The sequence below is a fragment of the Spermophilus citellus genome (assembly GCF_964194105.1).
Source record: "Spermophilus citellus genome assembly, chromosome: X".
Taxonomy (NCBI): Eukaryota; Metazoa; Chordata; class Mammalia; order Rodentia; family Sciuridae; genus Spermophilus; species Spermophilus citellus.
This window is the reverse complement of record NC_138190.1, coordinates 108,306,772-108,326,930: the sequence shown is the minus strand read 5'-3', so window position 1 is coordinate 108,326,930 and position 20,159 is coordinate 108,306,772. Positions and strand designations below refer to the sequence as shown.

The window sequence follows — 20,159 nt, the reverse complement described above, 5'->3', positions numbered from 1 at the left end:
AATCACATTTCACAAACCAGTTAAACCATCTTTATTTGTCTTTATGCTACATGTAATCATTCCAGACAGTTGATCTGTTTCATAAAATCTTTTTGGAAGGAGATTATTCATCTTGGCTTAGTAACATATTTTAGTGTCTCTCAATCTTTTCATAAAAACTAGGTTCTTATTTTTGTTTAACCTCAGTTCCACCTACTATAGTTTAATGTCACTATCCTTTGCCCATCACTAAACTTATTATTACATATTGCTATTGAGAGGCAGGGTAACATAAGGCATAATTTTTAGAATCAGACATGCCTGCATTCAGATCTCTAGTCTGTCAATTTCTAGATGTGTAACACTGGACAACTTACTTCTGAGGTTTAAATGAGCAAATTCAGAGTCTTGCTGTGAATAGCAAATGAGATATTATTTTGAAGGACTGTGGAATAAGACAAAGCATGGTACTGGGCAACTAGAAAGCATTCAATAAATAGTTGCTATTTTTCTGATTATGTGCTTGAATCTGACAATTTATAAACTCCTTGAGAGTGGGAAGCATACTTCCTGTGTATGCCCTGGATTTCAACAGAAATGCAGTGTTGTGAACATAGTATGGTGCAGAGGCTCAATATTTACTCAATGAATACACTTTTTTTTTTCAGAACAGAAAGAACAGTCCCCAGCTATTTGCAAGATCCCACACACTTAGATCAAAGATGTCAGAATTAATCAATCTTTTGCTCTGTAGAAATATGCAGATACCTGACTTTGTGGAGATGTTTTGGCATGGTATAGATAGACACAATGTAAATATACTTTCTGTCAAGTTTATTTCTATGAATTTTAACATTCAAGTTTTTTGTGTAGTTGTAGATGAACAGCATACCTTTATTTTGTTTATTTTTATGTGGTGCTCAAGATCAAACCCAGTACCTAACACATGCTAGGCAAGCTCTCTGCCGCTGAGCCCCAGCCCTGAAATTTAACATTTTATTATTGTAATTTTAAACATTTTTTTAGTTGTAGATGGATATAATACCTTTATTTTGTTTATTTTTTATGTGGTGCTGAGGATCCAATATATGCTAAAGTGCTCTACCACTGAGCTACAACCCCAGCACTTATTATTGTCATTTTAAAGCTGCATCGAGGTGCCCAGAATGGGATTGACTCATATGCCTTCTCATTCATCCAAGCATTTTTAAATTGAAAATAAAAAAAAATGAATATTAAGATTTATCTAATTACATACTTGAACAAAATCTTCGAACTGGTGACTAAATATACTGCCTTCTCTATTTACCTCTAAGATCTGTACACTACAGATGTATTTTGAATTGCTTTGTTCCAAAGCCATCCCCCCCTCAAAAAAAAAAAAAAAAAAAAAAACCAAACAGAAAGCCCACTGATACAAATCTCAAAGCTCATTTAACATCTTTGAACCAGCGAGGTGTTGTTTAGGACTTTAATTTTTACTTCTGAACGCTTTCACAGGGCTAGGAGCAAAAATTGGGGGAACACATATAGATTCACTGGGCTTTAATATTTGCCAATTAGGAAAGAGTATTGCTTTTTTTACCACACGCTCGGAAAACCCCTGGTGTACGCTTAGGTTGGTATTAAAGACAACCCATTGTGGCTTTTCCCGGGTCTGCTTTGTATATACTCTACAGGGGCGGTCTCAGGTGTGGAGCTCTGAGGAGCACCTGCTTGCTCACACCCCAACAGGTCAGAAACCAGCGTATTTGAGGCCAGGTGGCTCAGGTTCCACGAAACTGGGCTCAAATGTCACTAGCACTATGGGTAGTAGGGTCAGCGAGCTGTGCTTTGGGACTTGGATGCTCACTTCGGACTTTCTCCTTTCTTCTCCCTCCCCCTCCACCACTAGTTTTCCTTTCCCTCTTTCCTCCCCCGGCGTGCCCACCTCCTCCCTTTGCTCCCACTCTCCACTGTCTCGCTCTCGTCTCCTTCACCTTCCTTTCTATCTGGTTTCCTGTCTTCCATCCTCTGTGGGCCCAAGCGCTTGGTCTCTGAGGAGGCGCAAGTCGGGCGGGACAGGCGTGAGGCGCCGAGCCACGAAAGTGCGTGGCGCGCGCCGAGATGGGGGCGCGCGCGAGCAGCCGCGTGGCTCGGCAGCCAGGCCTGGGAGCGGCGCGCGCGCACCTCGCGAGCCCCCAGCGCGCCCCCGGCGGCCGGGGCCGCAGCGTGCTCGCCCCCGCCGCCAGCTCGCCTCACTTATGGGTCGGAAGCGCTGCGTGGGGGAGACTGTTCCAAGATGGCGGCGGGTTGCTGTGGGGTGAAGAAGCAGAAACTGTCCAGTTCGCCCCCCTCTGGCTCGGGTGGCGGTGGTGGCGCCTCCTCCTCCTCCCACTGCAGCGGAGAGAGCCAGTGTCGAGCTGGGGAGCTGGGACTAGGAGGCGCCGGTACGCGGCTCAACGGGCTGGGCGGTCTAACCGGAGGAGGTAGCGGCAGCGGCTGTACCCTCTCTCCCCCCCAGAGCTGCGGCGGCGGCGGGGGGATATCCCTGTCGCCACCTCTCAGCTGTGGAGTAGGGACCCTACTTTCTACACCGGCCGCCGCCACCGCTTCTTCGCCCTCCTCAACGTCCGCCGCCTCGTCCTCATCGCCGGGCTCCCGGAAGATGGTGGTGTCAGCGGAGATGTGCTGCTTTTGCTTCGATGTGCTCTACTGTCACCTGTATGGATACCAGCAGCCCCGGACCCCCCGGTTCACCAACGAGCCCTAGTGAGTACCGTGCCCTCCGTCACCCTCTCTCTTGCGCTCGGGATGGGGCTCAGAGTTGAGGCAAAGTGCGAGTTCGCCTCCCCGCTGGCGGCTGCCCCTACCCCTCTCGATGCCCGGGTCCCCTGAGCCACTCGTCCTAAGTATGGGCACCCCGCGTTTTCTTCCCCACGAGGCAAGCACCCCACACTTGGAGCAGGTTGCTGCTACTAGAGATGGCCCCCTGGCTTTCAGAGGTGTATGCTTTCTCTTTGCGATAACTTCGAGGAGTTTTGACCCTTTTCTTCTCTCTCTGCCTCCCCTCATTTCCCACTCTGCCCGGTTTTGGGAGATCTGGATTACTCAAGGTGCTGACCTCTCCTTACTTTGGTTTCCTTAACCCCGTGTGAAAGCCTCGCCAGTCTTCCCACGCCGCGTACCTTGCACATGGAGAGCTACTATCCCAATGCAGGGTGAAAAATAGCAACCATCCAAACTTCCATTCTGCTAGTGATGGAACTTGGCTCCGAAGCTTGAGAGGGTTACCCTTCTTTTCCTGTAGGTTCCCTTGTGCCCTGGAAGCGGGGAGTTTTTTTTTTTTTTAACACATTTCCCCTTACTACCTATTTTTATCCGAACATAACCATTAAAATGTGTTTCTAGTGAAGTGAGCGCACCGCCGGCTTCCTCACATTTGAAGAGTGAGACCTTTTTTTTTTTTTTTTTTTCCTCCCTTCGTTCCACTGTCTGGGTAATAGCTCATTCAAAGAGAGCTGTCCCCACAGAGCCACTGTCAGTTTGTACATTTAACGTGCATTCGCTTTTGTGTCGATTTCACTTTTAAGAAATCTGTTATACTTAACGATTCGAGAAATAAACAGTCCAATAGTGAATGTGTAAGCATTTTTATGGTTTCCTTTGGTTTTGTATTTTACTTTACCCTTCAAGTGTGTGGTTGGAATTGTTTAAAATAGCACTCTTACGACTAAAAGCCAGGTTAATTCTAATCCCTGTCCATTTGGATGTGTGGGAGATAGGCATATTTTTTTTTAATGTGTAAACTGAGCGTAAACTGACTTTTTGAGTTAAATGCTAGACAGAATGTAAAGACCAAGAGAGGGCAGGATGGGGAAAAGGACGATTGTTTTAATTATGAGTAGTTAGCATCCACAAGAAAAATAAATGAAAAATTTTATTGGAACTCATATTGAAAAGCATTAACCCTTTTTCTAGTTAAGACAAGTGCCCCTTGTTTCCCATATCATAAATACCTAAATTGATGTTCTTTTTTAACTGTTTTTTTTTCATTTTGTGAGATTAGAGAATTGAACAACTACTGATAAGTATAAACACTTCTGCCTAGACTAAAAATATTAATATGTAAAGTGGAAATTGCAATAAAATGTCCTGGAAATTGTGCATTTGTATTTGTTTTCTTTGGCTTGGATACTTTAATTGTCTTTAATTTCGTATGATTCCTCTGTGATCTATGCACTTTCTTTTAGACTTGGTTCATCTTGGGGCATTATTCATGGGAAATGTATGAAAAGGCATCCAGGTGGATACTTTTTTCAAATAAATAAAATATCTTTATAAATTTCAGTGTTAATTCTAGGAACTTAAATGCTAACTCTACACCTTAGCCAATTTATTTTTTGGTTGAGAAGCAAAATTCATTTTGAAAAGACTGCCAAAGAATCTGTGAAATCTTTATTAGCTTGAGTCACTTATTTGTGACTTTTCTGTCTTCTCTTGGATGTCTGTGATGTATCAAAACTAGTCCTGGGATGATAACTTAGATTGACTATGCGAAGTCATGGGACTGTAAAAATTCACTCCTGTTTAGTTCTTGAGCTGTTACATGAGTTTGGCAAAGGCTGTTTTAGTATTCACGCTCCATTGCTTCAAAGCATATGAGAACACACTTTCAGAAGGTGCTATTTTCACACGTTTTAAAGTGAGTTTGGGTTAACTGAATAACAAAAATTTTAAGAGGAAAGTGAGCTTGACCAGTTCATACAGAAAATGATCTTTGAAATATCATTATTTGCTTTTTTAAATTTTAAATACCCCAACTGGTGAATTTATTTTTCAAGGAATTAAGCAGATAAAGAAAACACACTTTTGACCATTGTGTATATGTTGAAATGGTGGTGGGAGAATAATAACTATTATCAATCAGTAGATCTTGAGTGTGTAGTGTATTTTATAGAACAGCTAATTTTGAGTGGACCCTGAATATGCCCAAGCAGAGAAAGGTCACTTATGTGGAAAGAGGACTGTGTCTTATTTTCATTTCTTAAGCTTATTTTTGGTGTGAATTGTATAAAATTCAGAAATATTTCTTGATTATGGGAGTTATATAACTAATCATTCGGCAATGTCTTAGAAGCCACCACACATTTTTCTGTTTCACATACCTAATAGTATGGTATGCTTATTAGTGTAGCATTGTGCTAGGTGCTATAAGGCATGAATAGACATATTAGGCTTATTTCTCAGAGTTATTAGTATCACATCATGAGTAGTGTGTTTCAGGTCCTCTCTCTGTCCACTAGAATATGTGTTTTTGGCAACTTCCAATTCTTATATGTAAAAGCACACTATTTCCACTCCTTCCCAGGACCTTTTTGTCAGAATATCTGTAATGGTGAAATCTGACTTTTATAGGTTTTGAAGTTATATAGATCCACTGATTACCCTTCCATTCTGAAAGGTTAGTAGAAATTTCAAGCCATCTATGTTTTTCAGGGTTGAAGGAGATGTAAGTATATAAACAAACTGTGTAAATACAAATTCTTTACTGTTGCTCTTTTTGAATGCATACCCTATTACAGAGAACACATTGGACCACAGAAATCAGGCTGCAGAATGAGGACAACATAACTTTAGGTGCATTTTACTATTCAAAACCCAGAGCTCTTGAATTTATATGTGAATGAGCTCAGTTAGCATTTGGAGGGAAGTCCTGGGGATTGAACTGAGGGGTGCTTTACCACTGAGCTACATTCCCAGCCCATTTCTTTCTTTTTTTTTTTTTTTTAATTTTAAGACAGGGTCTCACTGAATTGCTAAGGCTGGCCTTGAACTTGTGATCCTCATGCCCCAGCCTCCCCATTCGCTGGGATTACAAGCTTGTGCCACCACGCCTGACTGGATAGCCATTTCATAGGAACCTGTTTGTTACTAAAAAGAAATCCACTGTGCCAGGTGTTGAGCCAGTTAGATTCCATAGATTCCATAGCAGTCATTCTCAACCTTGGCTGCACATTGGAATCACTGGGAAGTTAATATAAATATGGATGCCTGGGTTCCAGCATAGAGATTCTGATTTAATTATCTTGTGGAGGGGCCGGGGAATCAGGATTACTAAGAGCTCCCCAAGTGATTTCATTGTGTAGCAAGGGCCGAAAACCTCTGGTTATCTTCTATATCATTCTCTTGAGATTCAGATTAATTTGGCCTAGGGTAGTATCCTGGAAAGCTGTGTTTTATGAGCATCCTGGGTAATTTTGCTGAACAACTGATTTGTGTAACACTTGTAACTGGTCTGCGAAGATGTCACCTGGGAGCTTGTTAGAAAGGTAGGCTTTCAGGCCTCACCTCTGACCTGATGAATTCGAATCTGCATTTTAACAGGCTCCCCAGGTGATTCTTATGCTCATTAAAGTTTTAGGAGGACTGGCTCTCAAACTTTAGCATACATAGTAATCTCCTGTAGTGCCTGTTAAAACAAATTGCTGGGCCCTATTCTCAGAGTTTCAGATTCTGTTGGTGTGGGGTGGGAGTATGAATTTTGCATTTCTAACAACCTCTATGCTGATGCTACTGTTCCCAGGGCCACAGGTCAAGACCACTGGGCTAGAGAGAAGTGAGGGTCTGAATAAGTGTTTGAGTAACTGGGAATGGCAGTTTGGGCTGCCAGTTTCCAATATAAAAACTTCCATTTTCTATATCTTTATCCTTTGCCATGTTCATTCTCATCTATCATCTGGGAAGTTGAGTGCTGCCAAGAGCATAAGAGTCTGAGGTTCTGGGGATGGTTTCCATTGGGGGATGGAGGGTAGGATGATTCTTGGTAACCCTTGGTATGATTTTAGTTCCTCTTTCAGAAATTGTTATATGTGAGGAGTACATTTCAGTAGTTAAGAGCAACATAAATAGGATATCTTCAAATGAGTTGTGTTGATTTTGATAAGTAAAGTCCCCTCCTGTTCCCACAAACTAAATAACTTGATAAAATGTTAAAAGTGTTTTATGTTTGCTAGGTTTCATTTTAAGAATTTTCCCTATTAGCAAAGAAATATAAAAGAATCTTGCTTAAGATTCAGTGCCCCCCCCATCTTAATAGTTTATTTTTAAAATACTTCTGAGTGTGTCCTTTAGTAAGCCTCTTTCGCTCCATAGAAAGAAGATGGGCCATAAATGAATTAATTTAGCATTTATGCATAAAAACATAAAAATATTATCTACTGAAATTCCACCATTAGAGAAAACCACTCTGGAGATTTGACAGTGTTCCTATTGCTCAATGAGCGCAAGAACCATCTTCAGGAGGGCGACACCACATGCCTTCAGTCTTATATTTTTGATGCTGTGTTGTGTGTCACATATTCCATGAACTTTTCATTTTAATCCTCTTACCACCTTTGAAATTAATGCAATGCATCATTTCATATAGACCATAGCACATAGAAGGTGCTTTACTGTTAAATACCAGGAAGTGTGGTTTACTATTGCAATGAATAAAGCATTTTTTAAAAATATACTTAGGGACATGGAGATTTTGAGAGATTCAGATCAGATGTTTGAACAGTTAACTCTTTCTTGTCTTGCCACATTAGTCAAATTACTGTTTTCAGTGTGCTTGGGAGGAGTTGGGTTGTTAGGGGAATAGGCACTTTGTTTCACCAGAACAGTAGCCATCCTATTGCACTATCAAAAGATGATTTGATAATGCAGCTCAGGTTAAAGTAATATTAAATCAGCATCTCAAACAAAAGCTATTATATTCCTATTATGTCTTTTTTTTTTTTTTTTTTGACGAAGACTGGCCAGAATAACTGGAAAATTTATCTGTCAATTGCAGGTGATGCTACAAGACCATGACAAATTTCCTTATCCATACTAACATAATGGTACTGACTTCTATTCTGTGGCCATAATGTATAGTTTCCCCTAAATTTTTTTTCATAAAAATCATTGAGCCTTTTTGAAGGAATAATATAGGTGTTTTTAGCTATGGTGATTTACATTGGAAGACAATCTGATATCATCCCTTAGTGATAGAGAAGAAGACAGGCATGTCCCCAGTTGTCATTTATGTCACAAAAACTGACAATGGCTGACATGGAAGGATGAATAAATACAAATTATAAAAATTATTTATATTTCCATACATATAGGTGTATGTAGGACAAAGTATATTTACTTAAAAAGAAAAACCCAATGCTTATTTTACCTTCTCCCCCATGTGGCCAAAGGGAGTGATAATTTAGTGCATAATTCTTCCTGCTTATGAATTGTGTTTATGCTGTGTTCAGGTTCCAATTAATGGGTTGCAGCCAAGAGGGAATCTGATGGGATCTCCCAGTCCAATGTGAAGAAAGACCACTACTGAAAAAGTAAAAATGTTTTGTTAACCCATGCATGAGTTGTTATTTCTAAGTATGTGTTTCTCAGAAACATAGTCCCTTTCACGTTGCTGTCTTTCAGAACCTGTATACTTTTTGAAATTGAATTTGTTATAAACACTGAAACCTTTTTGCTGCAATGGATTGTTTTTGAAGTTAGTTGTACTTCTCTATTATAGATAATTTTACTTTGAGAATGTATATGTAGGAAGCACTAAAACTTGTGTTACAAGATTAGTCAAAGTTCCCAAGTTTTGTGATTTCAATGGGCATTATTCTGTTCTCTCCATGTCACCCAGGCTTGCCTGTTTTAAAGCAGCACAATGACCAGGGCTTTTACATTTAAATTTTCTTAAGTAGTCTCTTTTTCAAACTTGTGTAATAATGTCTCTTTTTGATACTGTTCTGAATCAATTAAGCTAAGTGAGGACCAGCAATAAAACCCAGTAGCTGCTGAGAATGGACCTTCAATGTGTAAGCTGTCTTTCCACAATCAGTAATTGGGTAGTTGCTCACAGGACATTGGAGACAGTGTGGGAAGCCAGTGGTTGTGTAGGTGGGAAGAGTAGATTCCCAACAGTAAATTTATTTAGACTTTAAATTCTGTAGTTAGTGTTACTAAGAGCAAAAATGACCTACAATCTTACGTAGTATAAAGGAAAAAAAAACAGAGGAAGAGAAGTATGGTATATAGTATAGTTGATTGGGTGGAGCATGCTTTATGTTTGGTCCAACTATAAGTGGCATCTTTTGTATCATGTGTGGGTGTGTTTTCTCCAGCTCTTAATGTATCATACTTTCAAACTTGCTCAACCTTAAAAAAATGTTAGTGTTGAATAGCTGAGTGGAAATTATATGTCACTGTAAAAAAAAAAAAAGCCTGTTTTTTAAAATATATACACTATGCTGAGGTGTATGGTTGGAAATTAGAGATATAAAATGGTCCTCTTCTCATAGAGGTTACAGGCTTTCAAGCTATGACACCAATATAAGGTTGCTTAAAATACCTACAATGCAATATATGCAGAATTGTAGATTATTAAGATGTAGATAAAATGCATAAGTATGGACGTGACATGGAATAAAAGAGTGGTAAAGAAGAAGGCCTTTTGTATGGGATAACTTGAGTCAAGTTTTTAAATGGAAAAGATACAGAGATTACTGGTTAAGATACTATGACCAGTAGTTCTTGAAATCTCACTTGGTTGTTCTCAAACCGGTTGTTGTCACCACCACACCCCTTGCCACAGCACTTGGGGATTCCCAGCAGCTGTCTTCAGTCAGCAACTTGCACTTTCAGCATTCTTCACCCCACTCCCTTTTGCTTTGGTCTCTAGGATTGTAAAACTTCAAGGGAATTAAACATAGCCTTTGTCTTGGGAACCCTCTGAGAAGACTGGATGGGAGATTTTGCATCTGATTATTGTTTCTTTTACTCATAAGGGAATGGCATTTGCAGAAGGGTCCTCTAGAATGAAGGTAGATTGGAAGATTTTTAAGATAGATGAGACCAGCTAGGCTTCAGGTTATTAAGATAGTAAGAAAACTGGCATTGGAAAGTGGGAAAACTGTCCTGGGACAGAGTTTGTGAATATAGGAATGTTGCAAAATTAAGAATTGGAAGAAGTTATCAGCATGTGTGGGGAATCCTGCTCCAGAGCCAGGTTTTGTGTAGGAGTGGAAAGATTGCAGCTCACCTGTTTTTTGGCTTCCATCATTGCCTTTTCTTTTCTTGGCTCTGTGCCTAGCTATTCTTGTGCTCAGGAAGAGTTTGTTAAACAACTCTGTTGGAATGGCTATGAAATTTGATCACCAGTATAAGAACCCTCCTCTCCCACTCTTCACCTATTCCCAACTGCATCTAATTTGGGAGAAAGAAGAAGACATGTTGGCTTATAGAATTTGTTTCAAGCATAAAGATAGTGGGGATAGCTTTTAGATGAGGGCCTACATGTAAGAGGCATTGCAGGAAAATGAGCAAAAAAAAAAAAAATCCCACTTTACCAAATTCCCATTGCTGGGGGGAAGTGAAAGAGAGGCCTTGAATGCAATTTCAGTTTATAAGGCAGGGGAACCAGGAGGGTGGTGGTGCCACTGAAGGAAAATGGAATAAAACAAATGGTTGGGCAGGTGAAATCAGAATTCTTAATATGAGCAGTTCCAAATGTTGGCAGATACTAAATGTCATTTCTTTTTAAATTAGCATAACCTGAGAGCGGTAACAGAGCTATTGTGGTGTTTTGGTTGGTCTTTTGGGATCACCTCAGTTACTCTCCCTGCAACTAACATTGATTGAATTGCTCAGAGGGGTAGAGAGAGTTTTCAGCTTATTACTGCTAGTAAAAATAACTGGCTTATAAATTTGTAAAGCAGTCAGTGATTCTTATATTTCCTTATGTGTATATCATAAAATAACCTTTAGCAAAATAGAGCCTGGTGGAGGACCATCTTAGGAAATTTTTGAGTGCATTCTGGTACTAGATTCTAGGTTCTGTGGTTCTCAAGTTTAGAAATTAAGATAGATTGAATCAAGCTTTATCTGTTTTGCAGCTTTGCTTGATAATGAAGGATGGATGTTATCAATAGATAGGATTAGCCATATTGCTTTATGGTCTTTGCGGTCATCAGTGGATGGGCAAATGTGAGTTCTGCTGGAGTCCAGGCCTTACCAATACTAGTTTTTTTTTTTTCAATAAGGTCTGTGATAGTCTTGATGATTCTTGCCTTTCCCCTATCTGTTTGATTTTACAGATAATCCACAATGTGACCCAAAGCCACATGCAATGCTGGGAGAGCACAGTTGACTGTTTTATGCAATATCCTGCCAGAAGATGCTGACCAGCTCTCTAGTAATGGAAAGTAGTGAGACTGACTTAACAGCCTATATAGTTTATCTTGCCATTCCATATATTTTAATGTGATTTGTAAGCATTTGACACACAATTCTAGAAACATCTTCTCTTGGGATTTTGGATTACTGTAAGGTGGTAACATCTTTAAACAGCTATTCTGCTTTGCTTCTAGTGTTAGTGGATTTTTGTGTGGTTCTTACAGAATGGACTCTGAAAAATTAATTTTGGTGCTGTTGTTCTAGGGGTCTCACAGCACTCTACCTGGTCAAAGAAATGCTCATGTGCTAGTCACATTACTGTGCTTCTTTTCTGTGACATCATTATTGCTTAGCTACACAGGCAATTATAGGTGGTTTGGGGTGCAAATTGAGTTAGATAGCTGGTAAAAGTTGGACCTCAGTAAGCATCTCATTATCATAATGCTAATATCTTGTGTGTGCTGATTTTGAATGATGGTGAGCTAAGTGGTCAGATGATGGGTGCTCTTTTTTAAAATATTTTTTTAGTTGTCAGTGGATCTTTTATTTATTTATATGTGGTGCTGAGGATCGAACCTAGGGCCTCATGCATGCCAGGCAAGTGCTCTACCACTGAGCCAGAACTCCAGCCCCTGATGGTGCTTTTTTACATAATTTTTTAATGTGGTAAGTAGAAGATGGTATTAGTGATTTAGTGATTTATTCACCAAAGAAAAATCTCATGAAATCTTCTGACCTTTCTCCATAGTAGTGTTTTTAGTACATTCCATAAATTGTCCCATGATAAAAACAGAAAATAAAAAATCTTGTGATGGCTTCTTTTGTATTAAAACAAACAAAAAACTTGCCACTACGTTGGCCAGGTACTTGATTTTGTGGAATAGCTCTTTGTAGTTAGGGCTAGATGTGGGGCAGTCAGTGGTTAACATTTTGTGTTCAGCTCAAGGATCCGTCTACTCCTACACTTTGCCACTTGTCAGTTCAAAAAACCCTCACAAGAACAAATGGGAATGATATGGCTTCTATTTCTCTGACACTAATGAGGTGATCTGTGGTTTGTGGTGCGCTTTACTCCACAAACTCCTCCAGCTACTGCCCTGTCTAGTGAGTTGTTTTGCAGAAGTCTGCTCTTCAACACGAAAAGCATTGGCTATGTAGAGATAGTCACATAGGACTGGAGGCAGGAATAGAGGGCACCTGGGAATCAGGGAAGGAGAACAATGAATTGTAGTTAAATGAGGTGAAACAGAGATTCAGGGCAGAAAGGGATACTGAACATATGACCAGGAGAGGAGTGCTCTAAGGGGCATGTTTTATATTATATACACCTAGATGGCCCTTCTTTAGGACCAGTGGCCATGACACACCTGTTACAAAAATAATTATTTCTAGCAAAAACGAATGTACAGCCTGAAGTTCAAAAACATAAAAGGGCTTGCTATGGTCCTTTGAGTACTTCCAACAGACCACCTTGAAAACCATTTATATGGTGTCATCAGAATGAGGCCTGTACACAAGTTTGGGAGTTATGAGACAGATAACTTTAGTATACCTCAAACAGCATAAATATTTCTGGTCATTATAATTTCTTATTTTTCTTAACTTGTCTATGAACATAGTTATAAATTGTCAGTTATTCAGACATATCTAATTTTAGACTGTTGTATTTATTTATTTATTACTTATTTATATTTTTGGTACTAGGGATTAAACCCAGGGATGCTTTACCACTGAGCTATATTCTCAGCTCTTTTTATTTTTTATTTTGAGACAGTCTCACAGAGTTGCTTACAGCCTCACTAATTAGCCAAGGCTGGTTAGGAACTTGCATCCCCCTACCTCAGCCTCCTGAGTCATTGGGATTATGATTGTGTGCTATAGCACGTGACCTGTGCATCTATTACAAAGTTTATGTTATATAATTTGCTCCCATTTATTTGTAATAACCAAGATTATAGAACAGATAATATTAAAGGATAGCTCCACTTATAATTTCTTCTTCTTTCTTTTTTTTGGGGGGAGGAGTGTACTCAGGATTAAACCCAGGGCTGCCCAAATGTTAGGCACGTATCTACCGCTGAGCTATAGTCCCATCCCTCACCTGTTATTTCTAATTGGCTGTTGAATGTAGTTAGACAAAGGCACATATCTATATCTTCTGTATTTTGTCTGTAGAGTCTCTTAACAGGACTTGCCATTACATATTACATTGCATACTACATTCTTATGAAAAATTAGAGTTTCAGTCATTTTGGATTAAGCAGTTTAATTATATACATGTATGCTGATTTTTGTTTATTTTTTATTGTGGTAAAAAATATGAGATCTGCCCTCTTAAAGTGTACAGTGTTGTTAATTCTAAGCACAAAGCTTAGCTTACTTTTTAAAGGTACATGATATTGGCTTTACTCAAAGCAATTTATCTTTCGTATGAATTTTGGGAATTCTTTAAAAATTAGTCTCACAAACTTGTACTAGAGATGCATAGAGCCTGCTTACAAGAAAGCCTAATTTAGGCTTTGAGGTATTTTTTCCAAATTTACTAAAATTATGAATAAACTAGATTAAAGGCATTAGAATCAGAAATGGCCATTTTTTAATGTTTCAAACTAGTAGCATTTCAATTAGTATTTAACCCCACATTTATCATTTACTTTATTAATATACTTAATAACAACTGCTTATATTTGAGAAGAACAAAAAAGCCAACTGTGTGACCCCGGAGATCCAGGCTGTCTGATTCGCGCGGCCTGCCCCGCGGCTACAGAAGGCGTGGCGCTGCAGAGAAGGGATTAACTAGCAAGCAGGGAGATAAGTGGCTGCGACACGGTGGAATCCCACCAGCCAAGCCCGCACTGACCCCCGGGCTGAGTACGGGATTTCAGACGGGGAAGGAAGCGGTACAGTTCTATCCCCCACAAGGGAAACAAAACAATAGAGTGCCGGGGTTCCCAATAGCCACCCTCCACACCCAACAAACGGCAGGCCCAGAGTACAGTTTGAACTGCAGGAGAAACCAAGACTAGCAGGAGAAACCAGGGGACTAGAGGCAAGGCCCTCGCGACTGGGCGGCTGTAAACTGCAGGCCCGCTGGTGACAGTTCACCCACTGCCCGCATAACTGGGCGGTAGGAGAACGCCCGCCCGCTGGCGACTGATCACCTGCCCGCGGCCTGTGATACTGGGCGGCTGGAGACCGCCCGCCTGCCGCGACTGGGAGCTGAAACCAAACAGAGACAGTCCAGTCACACCCCCCCATTAGGACACCCCGGCAAGGAGACTGGGGCCCGTCACAGTAGAGTAGTGTCGTCACTGGAGCTCGGACGTCAGAATTCCTTCCCAGCGGAATCCACGTTAGCAGGCATAGTTTAACAACACAAAGGAGAGACATCAGAGTAATACAGAAACAAAACAAATCTGTTGAAGAGAGCAGAAACACAACAATCAAATAGAGCTGGAAAGTAAAGTGGACAACATGAGAAAACAAGGGAAAAAAGGATTACAAACAATGCAAGACAACTCAATTCTACAGGAGGACATAGAAACATCAGAAACAGGGATAGGGAAAGAACTCAAGGCATACCTAACTCGAATGGAAAGGAATATTAGAGAAGACATGAGACAGCAAGTCCAAGCAATAAAAGTATATTTTGAAAATGAATTAAACAAATTCAAATGGCAAAGAACGAGCTCTACCAGGAGATAGAGATCTTAAAAAAAAATCAAACAATAATCCTAGAATTGCAGGAAACTATAAACCAAATTAAAAACTCAAATGAGAATATTACAAATAGACTTGATCAAGTAGAAGTCAGAACATCAGATAATGAAGACAAGGTTTATCAACTTGAAAAGAATATAGTCAACACAGAAAAGATGCTTAAATCCCACGAGCAATCTATTCAAGAGATATGGAATGTCATAAAAAAAACAAATTTGAGAGTCATAGGGATAGAAGAAGGCACAGAGACTCAAACCAAAGGAATGGACAGCATATTAAATGAAATAATTCTAGAAAACTTCCCAGAGATGAAAGATGGAATGGATTGCCAAATCCTGGAAACCTGCAGGACCCCAAACATTCAAAACCGTAATAGACCAACTCCAAGACATATAATTATGAAGATAGCCAACGTACAGAACAAGGAGAGAATATTAAAAGCTACGAGAGAAAAGAGGCAGATTACATTCAGGGGTAAACCAATTAGGTTAACAACTGATTTCTCATCACAGACTTTGAAAGCGAGAAGATCCTGGAACAATGTATTTCAAACGCTGAAAAATAATGGATTCCAACCAAGAATACTGTATCCAGCAAAATTGAGCTTCAAATTTGACAATGAAATTAAAATCTTTCACGATAAACAAAAGCTAAAAGAATTCGCAGCAAGAAAACCAGCTCTGCAAAGCATTTTGAGCAAAATACTACAAGAAGAGGAATTGAAAAATAGTGCCCAAAACTAACAGCAGGAGGTATCTCAGTAAAGGGGGAGGAAAATACCCAAAAAGTAAAACTAGCCAAACTAAAATAAATAAATAAAGAAGCATGACTGGAAGTACAAATCATATCTCAATTGTAACCTTAAATGTTAATGGCCTAAACTCACCAATCAAGAGACATAGGCTAGTAACCTGGATCAAAAAAAACAAATCCAACAATATGCTGCCTTCAGGAGACTCATATGATAGGAAAAGACATACACAGGCTAAAGGTAAAAGGTTGGGAAAAATCATACCACTCACATGGCCCTTGGAAGCAAGCAGGAGTGGCCATACTCATATCGAATAAAATCAACTTCAAACCTAAGTTAATCAAGAAGGATAAAGAAGGACACTATATACTGTTAAAAGGAACCATCCATCAACAAGACATAACAATCATCAATTTGTATGCACCAAACAATGGAGCTGCAACGTTCATAAAACAAACTCTCCTCAAGTTCAAGAGTCAAATAGACCACAACACAATAATTATGGGTGACTTCAACACACCGCTCTCGCCATTAGACAGATCCTCTAGACAAAAACTGAATAAAGAAACTATAGAACTTAACAGCACAATCAATAACCTAGACTTAACCGACATATATAGAATGTATCAACCATTATCAAGTGGATACACGTTCTTCTCAGCAGCACATGGATCCTACTCAAAGATAGACCATATATTATGCCATAAGGCAACTCTTAGTAAATATAAAGGCGTGGAGATAATACCATGCACCATATCTGATCATAATGGAATGAAATTGGAAATCAATGATAAAAGAAGGAAGGAAAAATCCTACATCACATGGAAAATGAACAATATGTTATTGAATGATCAATGGGTTATAGAAGACATAAAGGAGGAGATGAAAAAATTCTTAGAGTCAAATGATAATACAGACACAACATACCGGAATCTATGGGACACAATGAAAGCAGTTTTAAGAGGGAAATTCATTTCTTGGAGTTCTTACCTCAAAAAAAGAAAAAACCAACAAATAAATGAACTCACACGACACCTCAAAAACCTAGAAAAGGAAGAGCAAAACAACAGCAAATGTAGTAGAAGACAAAAAATAATTAAAATTAGAGCAGAAATCAACGAAATTGAAACAAAAGAAACTATTGAAAAAATTGATAAAATTAAAGTTGGTTCTTTGAAAAAATAAATAAGATAGACAAGCCCTTAGCCATGCTAACGAAAAGAAGAAGAGAGAGAACTCAAATTACTAACATACGGGATGAAAAAGGCAATATCACAACAGACACTACAGAAATACAGAAGATAATTAGAAAGTATTTTGAAACCCTATATTCCAATAAAATAGAAGATAGTGAAGATATCGATAAATTTCTTAAGGCATATGATTTGCCCAGATTGAGACAGGAAGACACACACAATTTAAACAGACCAATGACAAAGGAAGAAATAGAAGAAGCCATCAAAAGACTACCAACCAAGAAAAGCCCTGGACCGGATGGGTATACAGCGGAGTTCTACAATACCTTCAAAGAAGAATTAATACCAATACTTTTCAAGCTATTTCAAGAAATAGAAAAAGAAGGAGCACTTCCAAATTCATTCTATGAGGCCAACATCACTTTGATCCCAAAACCAGACAAAGATACTTCAAAGAAAGAAAACTACAGACCAATATCTCTAATGAACTTGGATGCAAAAATTCTCAATAAAATTCTGGCGAATCGAATACAAAAACATATCAGAAAACTTGTGCACCATGATCAAGTAGGATTCATTCCTGGGATGCAAGGCTGGTTCAATATACGGAAATCAATAAATGCTATTCACCACATCAATAGACTTAAAGACAAGAACCATATGATCATCTCGATGGATGCAGAAAAAGCATTTGACAAAGTACAGCATCCCTTTATGTTCAAAACACTAGAAAAACTAGGGATAACAGGAACTTACCTCAACATTGTAAAAGCTATATATGCTAAACCTCAGGCTAGCATCATCCTAAACGGAGAAAAACTGAAGGCATTCCCTCTAAAATCTGGAACAAGACAGGGATGCCCTCTATCACCACTTCTATTCAATTTAGTTCTCGAAGTACTAGCCAGAGCAATTAGACAAAAGAAATTAAAGGCATAAAAATAGGAAAAGAAGAAATTAAATTATCGCTATTTGTGGATGACATGATAATATACTTAACAGACCCAAAAGAGTCTACAAAGCAGCTGCTAGAGTTAATAAATGAATTCAGCAAAGAGGCAGGTTATAAAATCAACACGCGTAAATCAAAGGCATTCCTGTATATCAGCAACAAAACCTCTGAAATGGAAATAAGGAAAACCACTCCATTCACAATATCCTCAAAGAAAATAAGATACTTGGGAATCAACCTAACAAAAGAGGTGAAAGATTTATACAATGAAAACTACAGAACCCTAAAGAGAGAGATAGAAGAAGATCTCAGAAGATGGAAAAATGTACCCTGTTCATGGATAGGCAGAACTAACATCATCAAAATGGCGATATTACCCAAAATTCTCTACAGGTTTAATGCGATGCCAATCAAAATCCCAACGGCATTTCTTGTAGAAATAGACAAAGCAATCATGAAATTCATATGGAAAAACAAAAGACCCAGAATAGCAAAAGCAATTCTAAGCAGGAAGTGTGAATCTGGAGGTATAGCGATACGAGAGGTCAAACTGTACTACAAAGCAATAGTAACAAAAACAGCATGGTACTGGTACCAAAACAGGCAGGTGGACCAATGGTACAGAATATAGGACACAGAGACTAATCCACAAAGTTACAACTATCTTATATTTGATAAAGGGGCTAAAAGCATGCAATGGAGGAAGGATAGCATCTTCAACAAATGGTGCTGGGAAAATTGGAAATCCATATGCAACAAAATGAAATTGAATCCCTTTCTCTCGCCATCCACAAAAATTAACTCAAAATGGATCAGGGAGCTAGATATCAAATCAGAGACACTGCGTCTGATAGAAGAAAAAGTTGGCTACGATCTACATATTGTGGGGTCGGGCTCCGAATTCCTTAATAGGACACCCATAGCCCAAGAGTTAATAACAAGAATAAACAAATGGGACTTACTTAAACTAAAAAGTTTTTTTTTTCTCAGCAAGAGAAACAATAAAAGAGGTAAATAGAGAGCCTACATCCTGGGAACAAATTTTTACCCCCCACACCTCAGATAGAGCCCTAATATCCAGAATGTACAAAGAACTCAAAAAATTAGACAATAAGATAACAAATAACCCAATCAACACATGGGGCAAGGACCTGAACAGACACTTCTCAGAGGAGGACATACAATCAATCAACAAGTACATGAAAAAATGCTCACCATCTCTAGCAGTCAGAGAAATGCAAATCAAAACCACCCTAAGATACCATCTCACTCCAGTAAGATTGGCAGCCATTATGAAGTCAAACAACAATAAATGTTGGCCAGGATGTGGGGAAAAGGGTACACTTGTACACTGCTGGTGGGGCTGCAAAATGGTGTGGCCAATTTGGAAAGCAGTTTGGAGATTCCTGGGAAAGCTGGGAATGGAACCACCATTTGACCCTGCTATTGCCCTTCTCGGACTATTCCCTGAAGACCTTAAAAGAGCATGCTACAGGGATACTGCCACATCGATGTTCCTAGCAGCACAATTCACAATAGCTAGACTGTGGAACCAACCTAGATGCCCCTCAATAGATGAATGGATAAAAAAAATGTGGCATCTATACACAATGGAGTATTATGCAGCACTAAGAAATGACAAAATCATAGAATTTGCAGGGAAATGGATGGCATTAGAGCAGATGGCATTATGCTAAGCGAAGCTAGCCAAGCCCTAAAAAACAAATGCCAAATGTCTTCTTTGATATAAAGAGAGCAACTAAGAACAGAACAGGAAGGAAGAGCATGAGGAAAAGACTACAGTAAACAAAGACGAATGGGGGGAGAGAAAGGGAGAGAGAAGGGAAAGCATATGGAATTGGTAGGAGACCTTCAATGATACATAAAATTATAAGAGGTTATGAGGGGCAAGGGGGAGGAAAAAAAAGGGAGAGAATTGAACAACAGCAGGGGAGGTAGAGAGGGAAGATGGGAGGGGAGGGGAGGGAAGGGGGGATAGTAGGGGATAGGAAAGGTAGCGGAATACCAGGGGAGGTAGAGAGGGAAGATGGGAGGGGAGGGGAGGGGAGGGGGGATAGTAGGGGATAGGAAAGGTAGCAGAATACAACAGTCACTCATATGGCATTATGTAAAAATGTGAATATGTAACAGATGTGATTCTGCAATCTGTATTTGAGAAGAACTTTTCTACCTTTTGTTCTCCTTATCCACTGTTCTTTAGGGCTTTCTGATGAATTTGCTAATAATAATGTAAGGAAACATCTTTGACAGATGAAGCTTTTGCCTTTGTTCACCTACTTTTAAAGGTGGAAGGACTAAGGCATTAAAGGAGAACATTATTTTTGACAGTTTCTGAGGAATATTTCTGAGC

At 39.3% G+C, this 20,159-nt stretch overlaps 1 protein-coding gene across 1 annotated transcript in view; it reads left to right on the top strand.

The window, feature by feature from the left end:
* The first annotated feature begins 2,210 nt into the window (after positions 1–2,210).
* Positions 2,211–20,159, top strand: part of AMMECR1 (AMMECR nuclear protein 1) — a 116,609-nt gene continuing 98,660 nt past the window's right edge. The window contains 3 exon segments of the mRNA XM_081276988.1: positions 2,211–2,557; positions 2,559–2,606; positions 2,609–2,730. Coding sequence (XP_081133114.1) covers positions 2,261–2,557; positions 2,559–2,606; positions 2,609–2,730 — 467 coding nt within the window. The 5' untranslated portion in view covers positions 2,211–2,260.